The sequence below is a fragment of the Tachyglossus aculeatus genome, chromosome 19 (assembly GCF_015852505.1).
Source record: "Tachyglossus aculeatus isolate mTacAcu1 chromosome 19, mTacAcu1.pri, whole genome shotgun sequence".
In the NCBI taxonomy this organism is placed as follows: Eukaryota; Metazoa; Chordata; class Mammalia; order Monotremata; family Tachyglossidae; genus Tachyglossus; species Tachyglossus aculeatus.
In genome coordinates, this window is record NC_052084.1 from 28,412,709 (window position 1) to 28,438,816 (window position 26,108).

Below are 26,108 nucleotides of genomic sequence, written 5' to 3' on the forward strand. Positions count from 1 at the left end.
CTTCAGGCCTTTCCAGAACCTGCCAGGAAAGTGAACTAATAGTTCCCCGGGTGTTTTTCAGCCCTGGCCCAATACAGTGGCGATCCCAGAACGGAATGGCAGCTGAATGCTTATAAGGATAAGAAGAATTTGCTGGAAGCTGTGGCGAATTTGCCATACAAAGGAGGCAACACCCTGACAGGTAAATGGGGTTTCATTGAGGAAAACCTCACCAAGTAGAACCTCATGGGGCTTGGTACTGTGTGAATTAGAGAATAGCCCAAATGGTGGGTGTAGTTTTAAAATGCAAGGTTCATTATAACCCCAAAGAGGGGAGGGTGTGTATGTGTGCATTTGAGGGAGGGGGGTGCATGTGTATGTGTGTCCCTTGTCACTTTTCTAAGTCTGTTCTTGGACTACTTGGAAATCTGTCCCAAGGGTAGTTGGATTAAAAGAATCTCTCCCACTAGCCCCGCACTGCTTCTACATGTTCTTGTGACACAGAAAATCCCAGAGTTCCAGAACTGGGAGGGAGCTCAAGAGATCATCTGGGCCAGTCCTTTGAACCCAACTAACCCCAGGGCTAAGCCTCTCAAGAATAATAATAATAATAATAATAATAATAATAATAATAACAATAATAATAATAATAATAATAATTGTATTTGTTAAGCTCTCACTATGTGCCAAGCAATGTTCTAAGCGCTGGGGTAGATACAAGGTCATCAGGTTGTCTCACTTGGGGCTCACAGTCTGAATCCCCATTTTACAGAGAAGTGAAGTGACTTGCCCAAAGTCATACACCTGATACGTGGCGGAGCTAGGATTAGAACCCATGACCTCTGACTCCCAAGCCCGTGCTCTTTCCATGAAGCCACGCTGCTCCCAAGCCTTCCTTGGTTATCCATTCACAGTTATATCACCTCAAAGGCCTCAAAGTCCTTCCCCATGTCCAGCCAAACTCTTTCCCTCTTCAACTGAAGCCCCTTTCCACTAGTTTGATCCCCAGTGGACCTGAAGAAGTGCCGGACAACCTCCTCCCCATGAACCCCTTCATTGATCTGACAGTCTAAGAGGCTGCTTGGCCTGCCCTCCTTTAGGTTAAGCAGTCACTATTCCTTTAACCGTTCCTCACAGGTTTTATCCTCCATCACCGGGATCGTTTTAGTCACTCTACCTTGGACTCTGTCCAGTTGGCTCACATCCTGTTTAAAGTGTGGTGAGCAGAACCAGACAGCAAGTTCTAATAAGAGCCAGACCAGAGTTGAGGAGGATTGTTTTCTGACTCTTGGGTGTTGTACCCTCATTGATACACCCCTTTTCCCCTGTGGGGTTTTTCAGTAATGGAACTTCACTGTGCTAACTTGCATTCAGCTTGAGATCGACTATAATAATAATGATAATAATGATGGTATTTATTAAGCGCGTACTGTGTACAAAGCACTGTTCTAAGCACTGGGGAGGTTACAAGGTGATCAGGTTGTCCCATGGGGGGCTCGCAGTCTTAATCCCCATTTTACAGATGAGGGAACTGAGGCCCAGAGAAGTTAAGTGACTTGCTCAAAGTCACACAGCTGACAATTGGCGGAGCCGGGATTTGAACCCATGACCTCTGACTCCAAAGCCTGGACTCTTTCCACTGAGCCATGCTGCTTCTCTATGATTACCAGACATTTTTTTTTAGGTTGCTTGTTCCTCACCTGTAATTGAGTTTTGCTGTGACCTTATGTGCACCCATACTTTTTTTAAGGAATGTTTTTCTGCTTTGTTAGAGTATCGGGGATTTTGTTCCTGCCTTGTGATGCAACACATTGTACTTTAGACTCAATCCTGCTTTCACCTGGCATCAGTAGAGCACTGTGGCCTAGTGGATAGAGCAAGGGACCAGGAGTCAGAAGAACCTGGGCTCTAATCCCAGCTCGGCCGCTTGTCTGCAGTGTGACCTTGGACAAGTCACTTCACTTCTCTGTGCCTCAGTTACCCCATCTGAAAAATGGAGATTAAGATTGTGTTGAACGGGGATTACATTTAATCTGATTGGTTTGTATGCACCGCAGGGCTCAGAACGGTGCTCAACAATAATAATGATGGTATTTGTTAAGCGCTTACTATGTGCCAAGCACTATTCTAAGCGCTGGGGGGATACAAGATAATCAGGTTATCCCATGTGGGGCTCACAGTCTTAATCCCCATTTTACAGATGAGGTAACTGTATGATGTATGCTCAACACATAGTAAGAGCTTAACAGGTACCATCATTATTATTATTAGAACAGTTGGCAAAAGAGACGAAGCCCTCAGTTTGAAATACCAGGAATTCTGAATCACTGAGGCCTGGTTTACTGGGGTTTTTAATTCGGTTATGATTGTCATAACCCGGGAATCCCTCGACTTAATAATTGCCCTTTCCAAATCACATTCAGGGATGGCACTACATTTCATTCGACAAAACAACTTCAAGCCACAGGCTGGCATGAGACCTCGGGCACGCAAGATCGGGGTTCTCATCACTGATGGAAAATCCCAGGACGATGTCGAGGCACCTTCGAAGAAGCTGCGGGATGAAGGGGTGGAGCTGTTTGCTGTTGGTGAGTACCAGGGCCTTAGAGTCCAAATCGAACGTGCACTTGAGGGTTTTTGACAGGGTTTACATGACAAGCTTCTTTGGCAAAGAATCTACGGAAGATGGACAATCCTTACAGTTTCCTCTCACACACAAATACGTTCTTGGTAGCCAATTGGTGTCATCTTTTCCATCTTTTTTTGTGTGTGTATCCAAGGAAACAAACCACAGGAGATAAATAAAAGCTGGGCTACGAAAGAAATTGCATGCTCTCAGAAGTCAGGGTATTTTCAAAGATTTCTGTTGTTTCTCACAGCAACTGGGTTTGGCTCTTCATAGCGCTATTTTGAATCACGGAGAGACATCTTTTTTCTTTTCTTCAAGTGGAGAAGACCTTTCCCTCTATATAACAACTCTATCTGGTCCATTCCGAGGTATAGATTTATGGTTGGAGATCAGAATTTTGTTAAATTGCCCATCCAAGTTGCCCTTCCAGCAGTACAGGGTGGCGCAACACACTGCACTAGTTGTTTGGAAGGCACAGAGTAAAGAGGTGATGTATTTCTAGTCCTCAAGGCATTGACACTCTCCATCTGTTCATGTGAAGGTATTAAAAATGCAGATGAAAGCGAGTTGAAGGCCATTGCAACCGATCCAGATGACACCCACGCGTACAACGTGGCAGATTTTGCCTTCCTCTCTTCGATTGTGGAAGACCTCACTGCTAACTTATGTAACAGCGTCAGAGGCCCAGGTATGTTTTCCTTGAAACTCTCATCATCAGTGGTATTTATTGAGCACCTACTAAGTGCAGAGCACTGTACTAAGTGCTTGACTCTCCCAACTCCATTTGCTTTTTGTAGCTTCTTGTAGCCTGTTGGATGATTGTCTTTCCATTTAAAATAGTTGCAGCAGTTATCGTCCCTTAAAATATCTCCTGAGTCACCCAAGGCTGATACAGGCTGAGAATCAGCGTGGCTCAGTGGAAAGAGCCCGGGCTTGGGAGTCAGAGGTCATGGGTTCGAATCCCAGCTCTGCCAATTGTTAGCTGTGTGACTTTGGGCAAGTCACTTTACTTCTCTGGGCCTCAGTTACCTCATCTGTACAATGGAGACTTAGACTTGTGAGCCTCACGTGGGACAACCTGAACACCTTATATCCTCCCCAGCACTTCGTACAGTGCTTTGCACACAGTAAGCACTTAACAAATGCCATTATTATTATTATTATTATTATTATATGTGGCCCTATCTCCTTAGAGAGTATGATGCTGTCGATCTGATGGCATTCCAGAGTTGGCTGACAGGAATAGTAAGGTCAGTCAGTCCACCCACTGATCTCCCGACGTAGATCAATCTGAGTGGATTGGAGTACCTGGAGGTTAAACCGATGGACATGTAAACATCTTGAATGTTTTCTGTTAAGCTGTAGCAATCTTGCCATCATTTTCAACCCAAGGGGCTCAAATAGTTCTGATAAATAGTGGCCAAATCATGTCTTGGGTGGCACAGCGATTGCGACTGATACGATAGTTTGAATAATAATAATGGTATTTATTGAGTGCTTACTATGTCCCAGGCACCGTACTAAGTGCTGGGGTGGATACAAATAAATCAGGTTGCCCACAGTCCATGTCCCACATGCGACTCACTGTCTTAATCCCCATTTTACAGATGAGGTAATTGAGGTGCAGGGAACTTGCCCAGGCCACCCAGCAGACAAGTGGCAGAGCCGGAATTAGAACCCACAACCTTCTGACTCCCAGGACTGTGCTCTATCCACTAGGCCATGCTGCTTCCCAGTGCTTATCTCACTGTAAGCACTTACTAAATTTCATAGTTATTAGGAAAACAAACAAGAAAATAAGTGCCACACAAAGTCGGATTCCTGCTCCATCCAACCCAGAATTCTGTCTCTGAAAATAGCACCAAAATGCTTGGAAGAACAAGATGGTCTTGGCCATCTTTCCCATCCAACCTCACAGTTCAGGATGGATCATCTAACCTCCTTAGATTTTCCCATAATGGAGCTAACTTCCTGAGGATTGGTTAGCCTTCCTATCCTGAAACGGAAAGAGCTGTGTTGGCCTGAATGATTGAGACCAAAGCCAATTGAGCAGGGAAAGAAATCATGAAATCATATTTATTGAGCTCTTAATGCATTCAAAGCATTGTAGTAAATGCTTGTGTGAGTATGCTATAAACAGATACATTCCCTGCCCATTGTGAGCTTACAGTCCAGAGGGGAGCTAATTAGAGTCACACTTTGTTGTCCCTGCAGCGCTCTGGATAGAGGTCAGGGACATCATTATAGCCGATGCTTCTCCTTTTACTCTTTCCCCTAAATTTTCCTGATTTCTTTGGTGATGGTGAAGGCAGTAGAGGAGCTAGAATTCATCTAATCCCTGGTTGCATTTCATCTGCTCCTGCAGATGGTAGCTGAATGATAGGAGGGTTAATCAATCAATCAATCATATTAATTGAGTACTTAGTGTGTGCAAAGCACTGTACTAAACATTTGGGTGAGTACAATACTCTCCCCTTCCAGACTGTAAGCTCACATTTTGCAAGGGAGTGTGTCCATTTATTGTTATATTGTACTCTCCCAAGCACTTAATACAGTAAGTGCTCAATAAAGATGATTGATTGAATGAATGAATACAGTATAGAGGGGTTGGTAGACCAGTTCCCTGCCCACAGCAAGTTTACAGTCTCGAGAGGATACTTAAGAAGATTCAGTTAGCAATACAAATACCTTAAGGTCCAGGAATCTGTTTCAGTGAACTCTCCTTTCCTGAGTTTCTTCCTCCCACACTTTCCTGTTCAGATTTTATGTTTTCTTTGGGGATTTGGACAGCAGACTGGCCTTTCCCAGGAAAGAAAGAACAGCTCCGCAAGCCAACATCTGTAGACTTCTCTCCTGGGCAAGCTCAAAGAGTTGTAGTCTGATTCAATGGAAAGGAGGAGGTGTAAACATCTTGGCTCTATTTTCTGCGAAGTTATATCAGTCTTGCCACGGTTGTATTCATGCTAGTTTTGCTAATTGTTTTGTGCCTTTGCCCGTGACCCAATTTCAAAGAGCCTTAGGAGGCTAAGAATGAGAAAAGCTGTCCAGTTTTGGCTTGAAAAAGAATTCAGCCAGTCCATGACTCCAATTTGTCTTATTTAAGGAGAATTTTGCTTTGCTAAAGAGACCTCATTGGGTCTTAAGTTTAGTCTCTGTCCTGTGTCCACAGACCATTCCCCAAATAAATGCCCCCCCAAACCACACAAAAAATATTCTAACTTATTCTGACCCACAATTTGATTGTGTGTATCCACAGATGGGGCCAGGTAACAGCAGTTCTTTCCCAGCAGGTGGGACTGGGGGGTTGGGTTAGGGGATAAAGAGAAGGGGCAGGGAGGGCAGGGTAACTGCCTGGTTACCCTCCCTCCCCCCTAATTCCTTCTGTCTTGCTCCCCTGAGGGCATATTTCTGGAGGATGGGAGAGTTGAAGCTAAGCTATGAGGGGGAGATGCTTGTATCTTTAATCAGGAAAAGTGTGGGTGTCCATTTACTTTCAACCAGTCATATTTATCGAGCTTTTACTGTGTGCAGAGCACTACACTAAGGGCTTGGGAGAGTACAATATAAAAGAGTTGATAGGCATGTTCCCTGGCCACAGATTTGCTAGTTTATGAGTCAAGCTTCAAGGTAAAATGTATTTCCCTCCTTACCCCTTCCCAAGCTATATAGCTCCCTTGTTGTCATCTCCGTAGACTGTAAGCTCTTTGTGGGCAGGGAATCTGTTTACTGTGTATTGTACTCTCCCAAGTGCTTAGTACAGTTTCTGCACACAGCAAGTGCTCAATAAATATGATTGAATGAATGAATGAATACATTATAGAAAAGGGTATTAGATGATAATTTTTACGACAAAAATACATGGGTCAAATCTAAGTTTCTCCACTTTCTCTCCCTCTAGACTGTAAGGTCATTGTGGGCAGGTATTGTGTCTGGTATATTATTGTGTTGCACTCTTCCAAGTGCTTAGTACAGTGCTCTGCGCACAGTGCTCAAAAAATATCATTGATTGATTGATTAACAGAAGGATTCACAGCTAAGCCCATCCAGGTTTAATTGAATTCATTGAATAATTAATTGCATAATCTCTGGTTTATGGAGAAACATAATCTTTTCAGAATGCACTCATCTGATATTTTGCCCCTTTTCTAAGTCACAAACTGTTTAATGAAGGATAATTTTCCTCATTGTCATCAACCAATCATATATATTCAGCACTTATTGTGTGTAGAGCACTGTACTAAATGTATGGAAGAGTACAGTGTATCAATATAACAGAGTCAGTAGACCCATACCCTCTCCAGAGTGAGCCTACAGTCTAGAGTGATTAAAAAAAAATAATGCAAATCTTTCATACTTGGTTTTGACGGCCCAGGGGATTTAGAAGCTCCTACCAACTTAGTTACTTCTGAGCAAACTCATCGTTCCTTCAAAGTGAGCTGGACGGCCCCCTCCGACAGCGTGGATAGGTACAAGGTGGAATATTATCCTGTTTCTGGAGGGAAACGCCATGAGGTGAGTGAGCTGGGAAGTTCCTACTCTAACCTTAAGAATTCCTCAATTTTCCTTCATTGGGGGAGACAGGCAGGGGCTCTTTGGAAAGCTTTAAGATGCTCTGGGTTCATAGGTTACCACTTCAGTGTTAAGGGGAGGGACTGTAGTGGAAAAGCTCAAGGGAATGAAGGTAGTTGGAAAGGGATTTGGTTTGTTTCTGGGGGCACTGTATTCTACTACTTCATCTGAAACTTAGATTAAAATTTTGATAAACCTTGCGTAGGTAGAAAATAAATTCCTTTTGGATAGACCTAGCTGATTGGGATAGCTGTAATACAATAAGCAAGAAGTGTCGTTACTGAAGCAGACCGATGGTCTCAGCCTGTCCAGGATTCTGTCTATGACTGACACCAGAGAACAGTTGAAAGAACCAAAGAATGACTGCCCTCCTGGATAGCCATTGTCATGGTTATCCCATGCCTCCATGACTCTTTCTCATCCTTAACTTTCCTTTAATCAATCCATCAATGGTATTTATTGGGCACTTACTGTGTGCAGAGCACTTAAGAACTTGTGGAGTTGGTAGACATAATTCCTGCCCTCAAGAAGCTTACCTGTCATGGACTTCTTGCCATGTGTCAGTTCAATCCTTTCTTGAACTTGTTGGTATTTCCAGCCTGCACAACTTCCTTTGGGAGCAAATCCCATGAGCTAATTGCTGTTGTGTGAAAAATGTAACTCTCTTCATTGGCTAATCAGATAAATCAAAGATTGATGGAGGTCAAATAAAGGCCCATTATCCAGACTCGGTGCTTTGAGACTAACAGATGTATTTTTTATCCTCCCAAGAAAAAAAAATTGTTAGAGTGTGATGGATTCAGATGATTGTATGGGAGGAGGATTCCCCCAGAGGAACTCTGTCTACGAGACAAGTTTTATTCAAACATGAGGATTTGAAAATAGAATTTTCTGGTTCATTGCCCTCCTTAGTCAGGGATTTTACCATGCCAGGTTGAGCCTCCTGTTATACTTAGGAGCTGGTAAGTTTCAACTTCAGCCAGAATAAAACCACGTGGGATTTGAGAGTTCATTGGTTTCCTTCCCAGTTTTATGTGAGTCGTCTGGAAACCAGTGCAGTTCTGAAAGACCTGAAGCCCGAGACGGAATACGTTGTGAACCTGTACTCCGTGGTGGAAGATGAAAACAGTGAACCTCTGAAGGGCACAGAAACAACTTGTAAGTCCAGATTCTCCAGGTCTTATCTAGGTCGCTTCCTACCCACTGCGGTTTTCAAGGGAACTGATCAGACAGTCGCTTCCCCCATCTTCTCTGCCCGAATGATCCGGGAGAAGACGTGAGGAACCTTAGCGGAAGGGTTAGTGATGGCAGTTGGGAAGGAGGAACGGATGGGAAAGCCCTGCCCTGATGATATCTAGACATTCAGTCCATCAATTAAATGGTGGTATCTGTTGTGAATGTACTGTGTGCAGAGCACTCTCCTAAGCACTTAGGAGAGCACAGTAGGGTAGACATGATCCCTACCTTCGAAGATATGATCCCTACCTTTGAGGAGCTTACAATCTAGTCCTACCCCTTTACGCTGACTACTTCAGGCTTCTGTATTGCATCTATCTCCTCCTCACAGAAGACTTACTGACTGGATACCAGACTGCTGGAAAAAGGTTAAGATTGCAGATGAAAACCCAGTGTAATAACCAATCAATCAATCAATCGACTTTATTGTATATTGTACTAAATGCTTGGGAGAGTACAAGTAGCATAGTTGGTAGACAATAATAAACCCCATCGGAGATATGGACACACAACCATATATCTTATCAAAGTCCCCATCTACTGGCTTGAACTACAAGACATTTTGACCTATTTTAAGGAGCCCCCAGTTTCAGTGTAAGAAAATATTTTATTGCGTTTCCCCATTGATTATGTACTGTGATGGAATCTGGGTTGCTTAAGGCGGTAAACTAAGTCTTTGGAAATTCCTGAGATCTTTAAGAGGGGATCTTCAAGTTCCCCCCCGGTTAGATAGCGATGACCTACTTCTGAGTCATTTTGCCGGTTCAGTCAGGACTAAATTGTGATCTCCTGAGGAGCTGCCTTGAGGCCGAGCTAGTAGGTGGAAATCCTTGCCTCCCGCAGCCAGAAATTTACGAGACTGGGACGGTGTCGAAAGGGTCTGTCTGCTGCCTCCATTTTCTGGTCCCGATTGTATCCAACTACCACGAGGTTTTTCCTAGCTCAAACACAGCTGTGGAGTTTGGTGTCTGATCTGTATTTTCAAACCACTTCTAATATAATGAGATTTCATTACAACAAAGTAATTTTGGACACCTCGGGATTTCCATCGTGTATTCGCTGATTGTAGAGATTCGGAGCAATACTCAACCGTGGCTGAGAGATGCATTTATTCCTGTTCTAAACTGAGGCCAAGAAGCTTTCAAAGGCTTCTCCAGCTGCAAATCTTTTTCCATGCTAAATTCCTAATTTGAAACTTGAAGTGTTTTTTTTTTTTTTTCCGAAGGTAGAAACATCACATCCAGATTGGGCGGTGGAACTTCTGCAGGGTGGATGGTTTGGTTTCACCTTTTATGGGAAATAAAGACAAGACGTGGGGGACTCATTCATTCAATCATATTTATTGAGTTCTTAGTGTGTGCAAAGCACTGTTCTAAGTGCTTGGAAGAGTACAATATAACAATAAACAGACACATTCCCTGCCCCCTAAGAACTGACTCTAGAAGCTAAGTTCTTTTTGGGCCACCACATAACTCATTGGATGTCCTGGGACTTGAACATTTTCATGTTGATTGCTCCAGTGTGGTGTTCTGTCTAATGGGCATTGCAACGCTTGGTTCAGAACCAACCCTCGTGGCTATAGAGTAGGGAGATGGGGCAGGGTGTTGGAAAAGAGTTATGTAAATGCTTTTACTTGTTTCACTGTGATTTCTCGGAAAGACCTATGCTCCGTTCTGAGTTTATAGAGCAGAAGTAGAGAGTCACATAATAAAACAGACTAGTTCGGAGATATGACTGGAACTCGGCGGAGTGATGAATGAATCGCTTTTGGTTTTGACAGTGTCAGTCCCCTCGGTTCAACTGAATGTCTATGACATCGGACCCACCGCCATGCGGTTGCGATGGCAACCACTCAGTGGGGTCACCGGCTACACGCTGACCTATGAGCCTGTCAATGCCACCCGGCCAGCCAGAGCCAAAGAGGTGAGAGAAATTGTTCTCCTTCTGGAGGAGCCATCATCTAGCCGAGGGAATGCTGGCAAAGGGGAGAGAACACTGCTCTTTTCATTGACTGATGAGGCACAGTGATCTCAATCGGGGTGTAATAAATCAAAGAGGAAAGGACATTTCTTAGAGAGCTAAATTCGTAAAGCATCCCTCTGCCAGGCTCTCTCCATGTGGTCAGTGGTATTTATTGAGCACTTACTGTGGGCGGAGCACTGTACTAAGCACTTGGGAGAGTACAATATAAAAAATAACAGATACAATCCCTCTTGCCATCCCATCAGTCAGTCAGTCAGTGGTATTAATTGAGCGCTTTACTGTGTGCAGAGCACCATACCAAGCTCTTGGGGGAGTACAATATAACAATGAAACAGACACGTTCCATGCCCACAACAAGCTTACAGTCACCCAAATACTATACGGCTTCCTCTTTTACTTCAAATCCAGCAAATAAACCTCTCTTTATGTACAGATGCGTGTTGGACCAAACGTGAATGAAGCTCACCTGGTGGAATTATTCCCCAACACAGAATACACGTTAACTATGAATGCAGTGTTCGGTGATCTCACCAGTGAGCCCACCACCACCCGTGAAGTAACCTGTAGGTCTCCATTCACTTAATGTTTTTTCTTTAAAAACTATATACGTAACCCTAATGTCGTATATGTTTTATATGTCTTCATTTAAAGCCCGAGGCGATCGGGAGTTGTTTAATGATTTTAGACTCTGTGCCTTTGGAGTTCCCCTGAAGGTCGAGTTGTCAGATTTCAGGCCTTGATGGCAGCTGGATTTATGGTAAAATGTGTGTGGTATTCATTCATTCAGTTGTACTTATTTGATGGTAAATATCAGCTGCCTGTACACGTGGATGGGGGAACTGAGTTAATGAGCCATCTCGCCCTACAAGCAAGTTTGAAAGGGGTAGAGTTCAGCTCTTTGGCATTGCAGGGAGCTAAGGTGTTGGAAACCCAGACAAATCACCGCTTCTGCTTAGTCTATATCCCTGTGGACTCCGCAACCCTGAATTTGCATTCGGGGAATGACACTGAAACTTCCCATCAGGAAAGACTGGCAGGGGATTCCTTCTGTTGGCTGTGAAAGCTACTCTTTCATCAGCTGGGGAAGGAGAGATTGGAATTGTTTGAGGTGCTGAGATTGGGTGGGAGGAGGGGGTATCCACTGCAGACAGAGTCCGTGGGCCCCCTTTAAAGATGTTCCAAGTTTTGGTTAAGGACTGGAAATAAATAATCAGCTTGAGTCTCTTGGTTGGGTGCAAGAGTTCAGGCCGACACGTTTTCAATGAAAAAGTCAAGATTTTGGTCTTTAGAAATCGTCTTTCTTTGGAAATAGTTTGCAAGCTGCTGTTCCACTTTTGTCTAGGGGATTCCTTGGCACCTAATGTTAGGGACCGTTTTAGGGCTCCCTCTTTTTCCAGTATCCAGTTTCATCTGCACCCCTAAGGCAGCAGCCCCCTGAGGATCATTTCTGCTTTACAATATTTCAGAATCAGAAACATTAACCTAAGAAAAAGAGAAGGGGGTGACTGGTTACCAAGATACATTTTTTTCCCGCTTTCAAAACTGGTTCAGGTTATTTGGTTCAGTTGTAACACTATGCCAACGAGAATTTCTTCAGCAAATTTTGCAGGCAATGCAGGCAAACATATTACTAATACTATGCATATTTTTTAAGATTTTTCATAAAAATATTTCATTAAAGAGCATTCATTTTCTCTTCTCAGTTACTTCTTTCTCTACTCAGAGTTTGTTTTTTTCCATCATTTAGGAGTCATATCTGGACTTTTCCTTTTGTGTTTTCACAGTACCTTTACCTGGAGCTAAAGGTTTGAAAATCAGAGATGTAACCCACAGCACCATGAATGTCTTTTGGGATTCTGCTCCTGGGAAAGTACGTAAATACATCGTGAGATACAAGACGTCTGAGGAAGAAGACGTCAAAGAGGTAAGAGGGAAATTATTAAGCAAGGGTTTGGAAACGGCACTGCTTCTCTCCTGAGTCAGAGCATTAATTAAAAACTGGTGATTAAAACTGATGACAGCAGCTCTTGGTTTATGGCCCTTCATTAAGAGAGTGCTGACATCTTGGAAACTTTCAAACACTGGATCTCCTCTTCTGAGGTGTATGCTGCTAAGCGGTTCTGAAAACTGTATTTTGGGAAGATGCGACTGGAGACTGAAAATGTAGTAACCTAGTTTGTGTCCTCAAGCCCGTTATATTTTGTTGTGAGGGATTTATTCCCCATAAAAGACATGTATCTGTAGATGAAACCTCAGAGAATCATGGAATCTCAGAGCTGGAGGGCCTGGTGAGGTCTGATGAATCTAAGGCTGCAGATTCAGTGGATTGTACGTGGTGCTGTCCCAGAATAAAACAATGTTCCATTCTGTCTAGTAATCTGTTTGGAGCAGCAGCAAAGGAAAATCCTATTTCTTCTAGTTATCTTTTGGACCCGAAAGACAGCTGTTCAGGGAGTTGATGGAAGCTTGGCCAATGCAGGTGCCTTCCACCGTTTTAATGAGCTGGCTTCCCTTAGCCAAGATAAGTAGTCCAAGCCTTAGATAACATTATGAAGGAGTACTTGTGGGATCCATCACGTTATATGTCCTTCAGATAGAATATGAAACAGGAACAGGAGAAGAGATGTCAACCATGGGCACCCAATAGAGAAACCAGCTTGGCCTAGTAGATAAAGCACAACCCTGGGAGTTAGAAAGACCTGGGTTCTAATCCCAGCTCTGCCACTTGTCTGCTACTTGATCTTGGGCAAGTCACTTCACTTCTCTGTGCCTCAGTTCCCTCAACTTTAAAATGAGGATTAAGTCCCTGTCCCTATCTGGGACAGGGACTGAGTCCAACCTGATCAGCTTGTAGCTACTCAGCGCTTAGTAGATTGCCTGGTACATAATAAGCACTTAACAAATGCCACAGTTATGGTTATTATTAATGATTACTGCACCCACAGCCAAATTCAAAAGGGTTGTTCATTCCAGTGGAGGGCAAGCAGGATCTTTCCCTGTGCCGTTAAGATTCGTCAGCAGCAAAAGAAACAGACTCCTGAGTGTGTGGTCTGCCAACAGCTTGTTGGTTCGCTCCTGAGGAAATGACTGGGCTTCGATCCGTCCCCAAGCTGGAACAGTGATCCTTCTGCATAAATCCATAATCCTAAACCCTTGGCCTTTTTAACTGATCCACCATTCGATGTCTTTCAAGGTGGAAGTGGATAAATCTAAGACGAGTACCCCGCTCACCGATCTCTTTTCCCAAACGCTTTACACGGTGAATGTCGTGGCGGTGTATGACGAAGGGGAATCTCCACCGGTAACAGCTTACGAAACCACCCGTAAGTCGCGAAATTCTTTAATTTTAGCGATCTGCCTTGCGAGAGATTCTGGGGAAACTGGGAGGCAGTGTGGCCTGGAGGAAAAAGTGTGGGTTTGAGTCAGAGGACCTGTGTTCAAATCCCAGCTCCACCACTTGTCTGCTGTGTGGCCTTGGGCAAGTCACTTAACGTCCCCAGTTTCCTCTACTGTAAAATGGGGCTTCAATAACTTTACTCTCTCCTACTTAGACTGTGAGCCCTATGTAGGACAGGGACTGTGTCCAACCTGATTATGTTGTTCCTACCCCAGTGCTTAGAGCAGTGCTTGAATCGTAGTATAAGTGTTTAATAAATATCAGTAAAAAAAATTAGGGAAACAATGGGGTTCTTGCCAGTGGTTGAGGCTAGTTGGGGTTCTTTCCCAGTTCCCAGGTGCCCCGACTGACCCCTGGCTAGCTGCAGTCGGCCCCTGGCCCCTCACGGCCCTCAGGAATTTCCATATGTTGTACAGGCCCTGGGAAGTTGGGCCTCTCAGACTCTGAGCAGGAGGAGGCAGAGAAGGTGACAGGAAAGAGCTAAGCTTTCTTCCTTCCTCATTCATTCATTCAATCATATTTATTGAGCACTTATGGTGTGCAGAGCACTGTTCTAAGTGCTTGGGAAGTACAAATCAGCAACATATAGAGACGGTCCCTCCAGGAGCTGCGTGGGTCCCCCTGGACCAGCAAATAGGGAATCAACTTCAGTAGGAAGACTTTCCTTGGATATCTAAACTATTCCCCTCCTGGAAAACTTCTGCTCAGAGCTCTGAGTAAAGATCAGAGAGTTTGTCTCGTATTTACCGTTCCTATTACATATGCACACACTTTGAGATTCTTGAGAAGCAGCTCTGTCTAGTGGGAAGAACAATGGGCCTGAGAATCAGAGGAATTGGTTCTCTTTCCAGCTCCTTTGCTTGCCTGCTGTGTGACCTTGGGCAAGTTGCCTCATTTCTCTGGGCCTGAGTCTCCTCACTGGTAAAATGGAGATGATATACCTGTTCTCCCTCCCTTTTCCTTAGACTGTGAGCCCCTTGTGGGTCAGGGACTGTGTCCTGTGATTATCTTGGATCTTCTCCAGGGCTTAGTAGAATGCTTAGCACACAGTAAGGACTTAAAAATACCACAATTATGATAATGTATGTGTAAATATATATATATATATATATATATATTCATATTATATATACACACATATTACGTATGCATATATATAAGTATTCACATATATAATATGCATATTCTGCAACATAAGACTTTTAATTGCTCTTTGGAATAGCACTTTTGCATATTAGTCCTGGTAGTATTTACAAGTTCTCTTTTCTAGGTGAAGCAAGAAAATTTACCGTGACTTAAGTACTTCCTTTCACCTCCCTTTGTAGTATTTTGCCTCAAACGGAGTGTGAGCCCGCTGTTGGGTAGGGACCGTCTCTATATGTTGCCAGCTTGTACTTCCCAAGCGCTTAGTAGAGTGCTCTACACACAGTAAGTGCTCAATAAATATGATTGAATGAATGAATGGAGCCCATTATTATTTATCATAGATAAGGACCTCTGTAATGATTGTTTGTTAGCACAGGTCTATCTGCCTCTAATCTTTAATAGGTTAGCACAAGAACCAAGCAAGTTAGCACAAGATGCTTTTCCGTATAACGGATGGGAAAGAGAACCCTTAGAAAATTAAGTGTTTATCTTTGTATCCCAAAGCAAATAAATTCAAAAGCTTTCGGTGCCGGAATCTTTTTTCTCTGTTCCAATATATTGGACCACATTGCTGCTGGATCTGGTGACTAGTTAAATATTCTCAGCCTTGTTTTTAAAGTTCCTTTGGGGAAAGCCACTGACAGCAGTGTGGCCTGGTGGCTAGAGCACAGGCCTGGGTGTCAGAAGGACCCGAGTTCTAATCCCAGCTCCACCACTTGTCTGTTCTGTGAACTTGGGCAAGTCACATAACTTCTCTGTGCCTCGTTTACAGCAGTGGAAGCAGTAGAGAAGCACTACAGAACAGTAGAGAAGCAGAGTGGCTCAGTGAAAAGAGCCCGGGCTATGGAGTCAGAGGTCATGGATTCAAATCCCGGCTCCGCCAATTGTCAGCTGTGTGACTTTGGGCAAGTCACTTCACTTCTCTGTGCCTCAGTGACCTCATCTGTAAAATGGGGATTAAGACTGTGAGCCTCCCGTGGGACAACCTGATCACCTTGTAACCTCCCCAGCGCTTAGAACAGTGCTTTGCACATAGTACGTGCTTAATAAATACTATTATTATTATTATTATAACAGTACTCGGCACATAGTAAGCGCTTAACAAATGCCATCATTATTATTATTATTAATACGGGGATTAAGACTGTGAGCCCTTTGTGGGCTAGGGACTGTGTCCAACTCAATCACCTTGCAACTATGCCAGGACAATGCCTGGCACATAGTAAGTGCTTAACAAGTATCACAATTATTATTATTGTGATTATTTTTAAGGGTCACTTTCAAGAAGAGCTAACCGCCTGTTGCCTTCTTTCAACATGGCTCCTCGATAGGTGGATAGGGACAAGTAGGCTACCTTTGCTATAATAATAATAATGATGGCATTTACTAAGCGCTTACTATGTGCAAACCACTGTTCTAAGCGCTGAGCACTGTTCTAAGCGCTGAGCACTGTTCTAAGCCTTTTACCACATCTGTACAAATGTACATTCCTCTGAAGCCTCCAAGCACACCCTTCCACTATAACACGCATGTTTACGAGATGGATTGATGTATCTTGTCGGTTCCTATGCAGCACAGAGAGGCAAAGAAGAGGCTGATCATGAGAAAAGGCCAAGAGGAAAACAGTCACTTAACTTTTCTGTGCCTCAGTTTCCTCATCTGAAAAATGAGGTTTAGCTATTTTCCTGTTCCCTTTGGCTGTGAGGTCCCATTTGGGACAAGGACTGTGTCCGCCCTGATCATCTTGTATCTACCCCTGTGTTTAGTAGAGTGATTGGTACATAGTAAGTGGAAACCAGTAGGAGACTAAAATGAGTTACAGTAGTGATTCAGAGTGAGCTCATGGCAATCTAAATATTTGGGGAATTAGGTTCTTGACATCATACTCTTACTCCTAAACTGTTTGTGTCTTAAAGGAGCCCTAATAGGATCCAGATGTATCATCAGGGGATAACTGCCTGCGATCAGTTTGGTAATCTGCTCATGAGGATGGCAACTCTCATTTTGGTCATTTGGAAGTTCATCCGGCCTTCAGTGGCTTCTGTGGTTAGGACCATTTAACTAGCTTTTGGAGGCCTCTGAATTTTGAATGACAGTCATCTGGTCCTCGAGACAGAACTTGACAGAGAAGCAATACGAAGTTCAAGTCCTCTGACAGATGTTTGCAATTATTGGAAGGAAAACTCTAGTATGCGGGAAAGTAGAACTGCTGTTGGTTATATCTCTGGGAGTCTCAAGGATCTCTTAGCTCTGTTTCCTGAAACCTGGCTGAGGTTCAGCATAGTCTGTTTAACATTGTGGAATCTAGTGGGAAAAACTTAGGCACGGTTTTCATTACACCATATTTTTTCCACAGTTTTTTTTCATAGACTGTAATTTCTAGGTTTGAATTCCGTGCTAACTTTGAGGGAAATGGAGCAGCCTGGTGTAAAAAAGGAATAGCGGTGTCAGTCTCAGTGTTCTAAAACAAAAGGCTGGCTGAGAGGCAACTTTTCTACCAGGGCGAGTCATAGTGGAGGCATGCCCTCATGACATCAGGGATTGGCAGCCCCTGGACGTTTGGATTTCTGAAGAGCACGAACATATGGATTCCTGCTTTTGGCCTAAGCCATCACCTTTTCAGATGCATTGGGTTGTACGCAAGTACCTTAGTGTTGAACTCCAAGAAAAACAAATTTAATGGATGCGGTTCTGAAACCTGACCCTGAATGGCTCTCCTTATTCCCAAATGAAAAACTTTGTCAGGCATACAAAACTACTTTAGTCCATTCATCTTGTATCTACTCCAGCCCTCGGCTTAGTGCTTAGCACAGAATAAGAGCCGAGCAGACCAAATCACCAACACGCCATCATCGTCATCACCGTCCCCATTACTTCACAGTCTCTTTTCAGTGAATTCATTAAGAGAAATAAAAATTCCTCCTGGACGGGGAAAGTGTATACCAACTCTGTTGTAGTGTACTCTCCCAAGTGCTTAGTACAGTAGTCTGAACACAGTAAGCCTTCAATTTGATTGATTGATTGATTGATTAAAGCCTGGTTATCAGAGATAGTACACTATCTGATTTTCCAAAATCCACCTGCCTTTGGTCACGCTAGGACCCGTGCCGGCACCTGTCAATCTGAGGTTCACGGAGGTGACACCAACCAGTTTCCGAGGAACGTGGGATCACGGAGCTTCAGATGTCTCTCTTTACAGGATTACCTGGAAACCCTATGGAAGTTTTGACAAAATGGAGGTAAGATGACTTAAGTTCCACGGGCTACCTGCGTTGTCCTGTTGTGGAGGGCGCCCAGAGGGACTTTTGCGAAGGATTCTGCTTTATGTGTAGGCCATTCGCTTCTGAGCTTACTGAGGTGTTTGATTTTGTTTCTTCCCCCCACCCTCAAGACCATTCTGAACGGGGATGAAAATAGCTTGGTTTTTGAAAACCTGAACCCGAACACCCCCTATGAAATCTCCATCACAGCCATCTATCCCGATGAGTCAGAAAGCAACGACTTAACCGGCAGTGAGCGCACAGGTAAAGCTTGGCGATCCCAGAAGGGTCATTCCTTCGCGAGAGATGTGATTTAGTTACGGTGAATAAATAACAAAAATGATCCTAAACATTTCCGTTTTCTTCCTAGCACGCTTGATCCCCACGACCACACAAGGTAAGGATCCTGAATTTTCCGACCATGTTCCACCCCAAATTCAATCCACCCCTCCACTTTAGGCAAAACTGGCCTCATTTAAAGAGGGTGGCATTATATATTAGCTGTCATAAATGCCTTAAGATGTTGGTAAACGTTTTGGGATTTGGAATGCCGTAAAGTTTTTCTCTCATCCGTTTGCTTGTTTTCTGTGTATCCTGGCCCAAATTGTTAATTCATTCATTCATTCAATCATATTTATTGAGCACTTACTGTGTGAAGAGCACTGTACTAAACACTTGGGAAGTACAAGTTGGCAACATATAGAGATGGTCCCTACCCAACAATGGGCTCACAGTCTAGAAGGGGGAGACAGACAACAAAACAGAACAGGTGGACTGTTCTATAGAGTGATATGTTCAGCTTTCTTTGACTTTCTTTGTATGTTGTAAGGGGGTCTGGGAGAAATCTAGCCCTATTTTTTTTTATTCTGGCCTAACTGGGACTTTAATAATCAATCACTGGCATTTATTAAGCAATTACTATGTACAGAGCATTGTACTAAGTGCTTGGGAGAGGCCAAAACAATAGAGTTTGTTGACCTGATCCCTCCCTGTCCCCAAGGAGCTGACCCTCTACATTACAAATAGAAAAAATGGGAGAGTATAAGGGAGAAGCAGCGTGGCTTAGTGGAAGGAGCACGGGCTAGGAAGTCAGATGTCGTGGGTTCGAATCCCGGCTCCGCCACTTATCAGCTGTGTGACTTTGGGCCAGTCACTTAACTTCTCTGTGCCTCAGTTTCCTCATCTGTAAAATGGGGATTGAGACTGTGAGCCCCACGTGGGACAACCTGCTGACCTTGTATCTGCCCCAGCGCTTAGAGCAGTGCTTGGCACATAGTAAGTGCTTACCAAATACCATCATAATTGTTATTATTATTGTCAAGTCAGGCCTCCTGGAGGGGACGTGATTTGAGTAGAGCTCTCATTCCTTCCTTTTAGCTCCCCGAAGCGGACCGCGAAACCTCCAGGTGTACAATGCAACGTCCAACAGCTTGACAGTCAAGTGGGATCCCGCCAGCGGCCGGGTGCAGAGATACAGAATCACCTATCAGCCCTCGTCCGGAGAGGGCAATGAGCAAACGGTAATCTGCTGGGTGGCAGATTATTCATTCATTCATTCAATTGTATTTATTGAATACGATTCCATAAATCGCATCCTTCTTTCCACTAGGCCATGCTGCTTTCTTGCTATTGAGATTATAACTATGAATCAGAGTAGCCATTTAAGAGTAGCCCATGCATTTTCTTTGGAAGATTCCTAAGTCTGTGCATTAAGAAGTGCACAAAGACAGGGAGATTTGGTTAAAATCTCAGCAGCAAATCAATCAATTTTTTTCTGGTTTGTGCTGGAGATGGTGTTTGACTGCCTTCACCATCCATAGTACGTCTTCACAATTTTCACTCGTCTACCCATTCTTCATTTGAAGTTAGGGAAGCTCATTGTGGGAACGTTCATTGAAACCATTCATGAAGAAAGGTGAAATTTCAGAAGGCAATTTCAGGGGAAAGACTTAGGAGGAAAGAAGATGATTTCACTCTGCCACATTAATGCCAGTGATGTGATGGTGTAGAAGATGAGGGGAAGTTTCATGTGAGGAGAATGGGATAATCAAGGAGGAAGTTAGAAAAGAGTGATTCAGTCTTATTGTGGAGAATACATTTAAATAAAGGGAATTTAGTGAGGAAGGGAGTAGAAATGGTGGTGGGAAGGGAGTAGAAATGGTGGTGATAAGGGAGGTCCCGAGTTTAACTGGGCTCAAAATGGAAAGGGAAACATAAAGAAAGAAATGATTTTAGTAATCAAAATAGGCAGAGGCTAATTTATAGCAAATAGAGAAGCAGCGTGGCTCAGTGGAAAAACCATGGGCTTTGGAGTCAGAGGTCATGGGTTCAAATGCCGGCTCTGCCAACTATCAGCTGTATGACTTTGGGCAAGTCACTTAACTTCTCTGTGCCTCAGTTACCTCATCTGTAAAATGGGGATTAAAACTGTGAGCCCCCCGTGGGACAACCTGATCACCTTGTAACCTCCCCCGTGCTTAGAACAGTGCTCTGTGCATAGTAAGCGCTTAACAAATACCATCATTATGGCTGAAGAAGAGACAGCCCTTTTCTGAGAGAAAAAAGAAAGATCTCCTGAAAGGCCACGTATGCGGGGAAAGATAGTTAAGATGGAGTTTTCAGGAGGTAAGAGGATGAATTGAACTGCCAGCAGCAAACAAAATGCCAGCTAAATCAAATGACAGTTGTAAAGTAATTTAAATTGAATTTCTTAATTTGTAGAAACCTCTCTAATGTTGTTAGCCCTTGATCACATCCAGGATTTCTGCAATTCAGATTTTTCTAAAAATGGCCTGCCACAACATTAGTGATTTGCTTTTTTAGTAACCCCCACATCTGGAAGTGATTAAAAAATAGCTTGAAATATGCAGCATAGTTCAATTAATCTTGGGGAAAGATGGTTTCAATATTTCACTGAGGATTACTCTGAAATGTAGAGCACTTGAGCAGATAGGTGCTAAGTTAAAAACATCTGGCCTGTAATAAAACATCCAGATGTCCGAAAGCTTACCCATTAAGGACTTCTCTATTTTCATGTGACTTCACTACTGTGGCACCAACCTTGGAATTTAGTAAACCATTAATAAATAGACAGATTTTCCTTCAACAGCGAGCTAAATTAAACCGTTGTTAAGCAGTGACCCAAACAATTAATCTCTCATAATTAGAGAGAGTTTGAGACTTCATTTCTCAGGGCTGGTCTCATTGAACTTTCTGTTTAATTTTTACTTTGATTGGAACTAGTTAGTGAAGAGTCCCCAGGTCTATAGGATGATCTTTGAGAGAGCTGCCATTCCCAGGGGACTTCTTCAAAGATCCTCCAACCTTTTTCTGAACCCTTTTAATATGTTCCTAAACTCAGCAAGAAAATGGGGAAAAATCGAACCAATATATAAGAAGGATTTTTCTAGACTGTGAGCCTGTTGTTGGGTAGGGATTTTCTCCATTTGTTGCTGAATTGTACTTTCCAAGTGATTAGTACAGTGCTCTGCACACAGTTAGTGCTCAATAAATATGACTGAATGAATTGTCTCCCATTATTTTCACCCTCCCTAGTGAATGGCAGCAGCATGGCTTAGTGGAAAGAGGATGGGCTTGGGAGTCAGAAGTCATGGGTTCTAATTCTGGCACTGCTATGTATCAGCTGTGTGACTTTGGGCAAATCACTTCACTTCTCTGTGCCTCATTTACCTCATCAGTAAAAGGGAGATTAGGATTGTGAGCCCCACACGGGCCAACCTGATGACCTTGTATCTACCCCAGTGCTTAGAACAGTGCTTGGCACACAGTAAGCGCTTAAAAAATACCATTATTATTATTATTATGTAATGATAATTAAGTCTCCAGATTCTTTATTATCTTGAAATTCAGGTGGGAAGAGGTGTTTTTTTCATTAAAAGAGAAATGTGCTACCATTTAGGAAGCCAAAATGCTTCATCTACCTAATTGAGGTGCATTTTGCACAAGTTAGTATAGATAGCAACTCACTTCCAGGGGGTGTTCTTCTAGTAATTTAAGAAATCCTAAGGTAACCCAACATTCACACTGGCGCCTTCCAAGCAGGTCTTAATCCTGACCCATCTGAGGGTGGAGGACAGAATAAGACTTTAAACCCCGCTGTCTTGTTTCCCCCCAGACCACAGTAGGAGGAAGATTGAACAGCGTGCTACTGCAGAGACTGAAGCCTGACACCCCGTATACCATTACCGTCTCATCCTTGTATCCAGATGGTGAAGGAGGCCGTATGACGGGCAGGGGCAAGACCAGTAAGTATCTGTAATTTATTTATTAGAGCTGTAATTTATTTATTTAAATGGATTTCTGTCTCCACCCCAAACTGTAAGCTCACTGTGGGCTGGGAATGTGTCTGTTTATTGTTATATTGTACTCTCCCAAGTGCTTAGTAGAGTGCTTTGCATACCGTAAGTGCTCAATAAATACAAATGAAAGAATGAATGAGCATTGAGTGAAAGCAATTTTCTATGACTCCACTGAATAAACACCAAAATACAGAGATGACATAGCTTCTACGCCTTGGACAGAGCTGGTCTGACCTAACCATTGGACCCAACTCCATGAAAGAGCCCTATCCACCCACTCAGACAAGAGGGATCCGATGAAGAACATTCCATTAAGCTTCTGCTTTACAGTTTCATATTTTTTTCATTAATTTTAAGCTCAGTTATTAAAAGGAAACATTTTGAGTGGTGTTAGTCTACTGAGTGGTTGTTTGTGGCCATCAAACTGTTTTATTAGACAGAAAATGATTTTCCCCCACTAAAAGTCAAGGATTAAGGGTTTTTTCTTATTTTTTTTTTCCATGGGTCATTGGCAAGGTGGATGTAAGAACCAGCTACCCAAGGCATATGGTTCCTGGGTTGATTTATTAGCAGCATAAAATGGAAAACATACCCAATAAGACCTGTGAAACAGTTCCAGAATTTTCTAGTTTTCTCATGACTTGCAGCTTTCTTTGCCTCTCTCCTTCACCCTCCCCAGCTTCTCCTTCTACTCCTTCTCTCCCTCTCCATTCTTTGATATTTCTCTGTCTCCTTGTCTTGTCTTTGAGCCATCTTCTTTCCTGCATGGATTCTCTGTCAGTCTTCCTGTTGGACTCATCATTCGATCTGGTAGGCTTTCTCTCAGTCTCTGAGCTTCCCTGTCCTTTCCCTGCTTTCTTCTTTCTGTTTCCCCAACACTGTCTTTTCCATGTTCCTATCCCACTCACCTATTTCCCCCTGACCACTTCACTCTCATTTCTCTGCCCCTGGCCAGCCCAACCTTCTTTTTTTTTTTTTTTTGATGGCATTTATTAAGCACTTACTAACTGGAGAAGACCCAACCTTGGTATTTTTTGCTTTCCTGATGATAATAATAAGTGGTGGTATTTATTAAGTGGTTACTATGAGCCTAATACTGTGCTGAACTCTGGGGGACATACAAGATAATCAGCTAGGACACAGTCCCCGTACCAGCAGGGGATCATGGTCTAAATCAGAGGGAGAGTGGGCATCAAAGCCCCATTTTGCATATGAGGAATTTGAGGCACAGATTAAATTAAGTGACTTCGCTGTGGTCATATGGTGGAGCCATGATTAGAACTCAGGTCCTTAGCCCTCCAGCCCATACTCTTTCTACTGGGCCATGCTGCTTCCCAAAGTTCCCCAACTATGGACTCCTGCCCTTCTGGGGCAGGGAATATGCCTGTTCATTATTTTATTGTACTCTTCCAAGTACTTAGTACAGTGCTCTGCAAACGGGAAGCACTTGATAAATATGATTGACTGACTGATCGACTGACTGCCTGTCTGAATCACACAGGCCCTGCCAGCCCCTGGAAGCATAGTGTCTCCTCTGCCTCTGAGCTTCGATTCTGTCTGGCTCCACTCTTTTGCAACCCTCTGTCGCTCCAAGTTCTTTTCTCCAGGCCCGCGGAGGGTATTTCCCAGTCGGGCAGCTGGTGGACTCTTGCCCCCGCAGCTGCTGATTTCGGAAACCTGATCAAAAACCTCTGCATTTCAGAACCCCTCAACACCGTCAAGAACCTGCGAGTGTACGATCCTTCCACCAGCACTCTGAACGTGCGTTGGGACCATGCTGAGGGCAGTCCTCGTCAGTACAAAGTGTTCTACTCCCCCAACTCAGGAGGCCAGGAGGAATCGGTAATTGCTCCTTGGAAAGATATCCAGCTGCTTTAAACACGACATGAATCTGCCACTCGTTTTCCAAAGTATCGGGGGGTGGGGGGTGAAGGGAGAGAGAGATGGAGAGCCCAGCAGAGTTCAGCATCAAACAGATGTTTCCTTCATGTTGTGTTCCTTCTCATCAACAGACGACCGCCCCAGGAAACACAAACTACCTCGTGCTTAGAAACTTACTGCCGGACACACAGTACACCGTCACAGTGGTCCCCACGTATCCCGAAGGGGACGGGGGACGGACGTCAGACATTGGAAGGACGTGTAAGTAGGGAATCAGATGTTTCTAAAGCTGTCCATCTGTTTAGAATTTAGGTGTAGGGTCAACAATCCTCCCAAGGCCGTGTCATTTATTCCATTTCATCTCCGTGGTTCCGATTTCCTTTCTCTCATCAAATTTGGAAGGTGTGTGGAAAAATAAATGAAAATGTATGTCACCCTTTTATGTAAGTAAACTCTCTAATTACTTTATCCGGGATAAGGTCTGATCCACACTTCTCCGCGTGAACAGGCATCTACTCAGGACAGAACTGAGAAAGGTTTTCCAAGTTGCAAGCAGAAGAATATGTGAACTTTGAACAAGGAGAGTGACTGGGTTTTACCTTTTGCCAGTGTAGATGCGGAAGTGAAAGAATTTTAGGTTCTTTTGGAGGAACTTCCCGAATCCCATCTTGTCTCTGCAATGCAGGGAAATTCATTTTTTAAATGATATTTGTTAAATGCTTACTATCTACCAAGCACTGTACTAAGTGCTGGAGTAGATCCAAGATAACCAGGTTGGACACAGTCCCTTTCCCACATGGAGTTCACAGTTTAGGAGGGAGAAGAGGTACGGAATCCCAATTTTACAGATGAGGAAACTGAGGCACAGAGAAGTAAAGTGACTTGTCCAAGATCACACTGTCGGTAAGTCACAGAGCTGGGATTAGAATCCAGATAACCCAACTCCCAGACCTGTGTTCTTCCACTAAGAAAGACCTGTGCTCTTTCCAATGTCTCTGGGGTAAACTTTTCCACACTTATTATGTATACACTGATTGACTGATGTATATGTGTGTGTATATTATTCTGATGACTTGACACCTGTCCACGTGTTTTGTTTTGTTGTCTGTCTCCCCCTTCTAGACTGTGAGCCCGTTGTTGGGTAGGTTCCATCTCTAAATATCGCCAACTTGTACTTCCCAAGTGCTTAGTACAGTGCTCTGCCACAGTAAGCGCTCAATAAATACAATTGAATGAATGAACGAATGTATATATATATATATATATATATATATATATATATGTATGTGTATATACACACATATATATATATCAGTCAATCAGCCAAGGGAATTTACTGAGCACTTATTGTGTGTACTGTACGCCGTGTATTGAGCAGTGCTTGGGTGAGTACAATACATTAAAGTTAGTAGCAGTCCTTTATGTTCAAAAATGAAGTTGCTAGGGTGAGATTGTGATCACTGGGGGCAGGAGGAAGAGGCAGAGAATCCCTAGGTCCTGTTGAGGGATGGAAACTGAAAATAGCTTGAAAACTTGAAGAAAATCTGCTGCATGTTCATTCTGGGAGAGGACTGACCAATTCACCCGGCTGGCTTTACGAAGAAGCCCCCTCAGGCCTTGCTTAAGAGGTAGAAGTTACATATCTCCCAGCTATGGTATTTGAATTGTCTCCAGAGAGTAATTAAAGGTTCAAAACGTGACCCCCACAG

General features: G+C 43.5%; 1 protein-coding gene across 3 annotated transcripts in view; it reads left to right on the forward strand.

Moving 5' to 3' along the window:
• COL12A1 (collagen type XII alpha 1 chain) overlaps positions 1–26,108 on the forward strand; it is a 144,958-nt gene that overhangs the window by 59,305 nt on the left and 59,545 nt on the right. For all 3 annotated transcript variants that reach the window (XM_038760746.1, XM_038760748.1, XM_038760747.1), the window contains 16 exons: positions 62–181; positions 2,403–2,567; positions 3,150–3,296; positions 6,981–7,120; positions 8,206–8,335; positions 10,194–10,336; positions 10,830–10,959; positions 12,181–12,320; positions 13,590–13,719; positions 18,039–18,178; positions 18,331–18,463; positions 18,570–18,596; positions 19,577–19,719; positions 22,335–22,464; positions 24,221–24,360; positions 24,531–24,660. In XM_038760746.1, the coding sequence (XP_038616674.1) occupies positions 62–181; positions 2,403–2,567; positions 3,150–3,296; positions 6,981–7,120; positions 8,206–8,335; positions 10,194–10,336; positions 10,830–10,959; positions 12,181–12,320; positions 13,590–13,719; positions 18,039–18,178; positions 18,331–18,463; positions 18,570–18,596; positions 19,577–19,719; positions 22,335–22,464; positions 24,221–24,360; positions 24,531–24,660 (2,088 nt within the window). The remainder of the gene's footprint in view (positions 1–61; positions 182–2,402; positions 2,568–3,149; positions 3,297–6,980; positions 7,121–8,205; positions 8,336–10,193; positions 10,337–10,829; positions 10,960–12,180; positions 12,321–13,589; positions 13,720–18,038; positions 18,179–18,330; positions 18,464–18,569; positions 18,597–19,576; positions 19,720–22,334; positions 22,465–24,220; positions 24,361–24,530; positions 24,661–26,108) is intronic.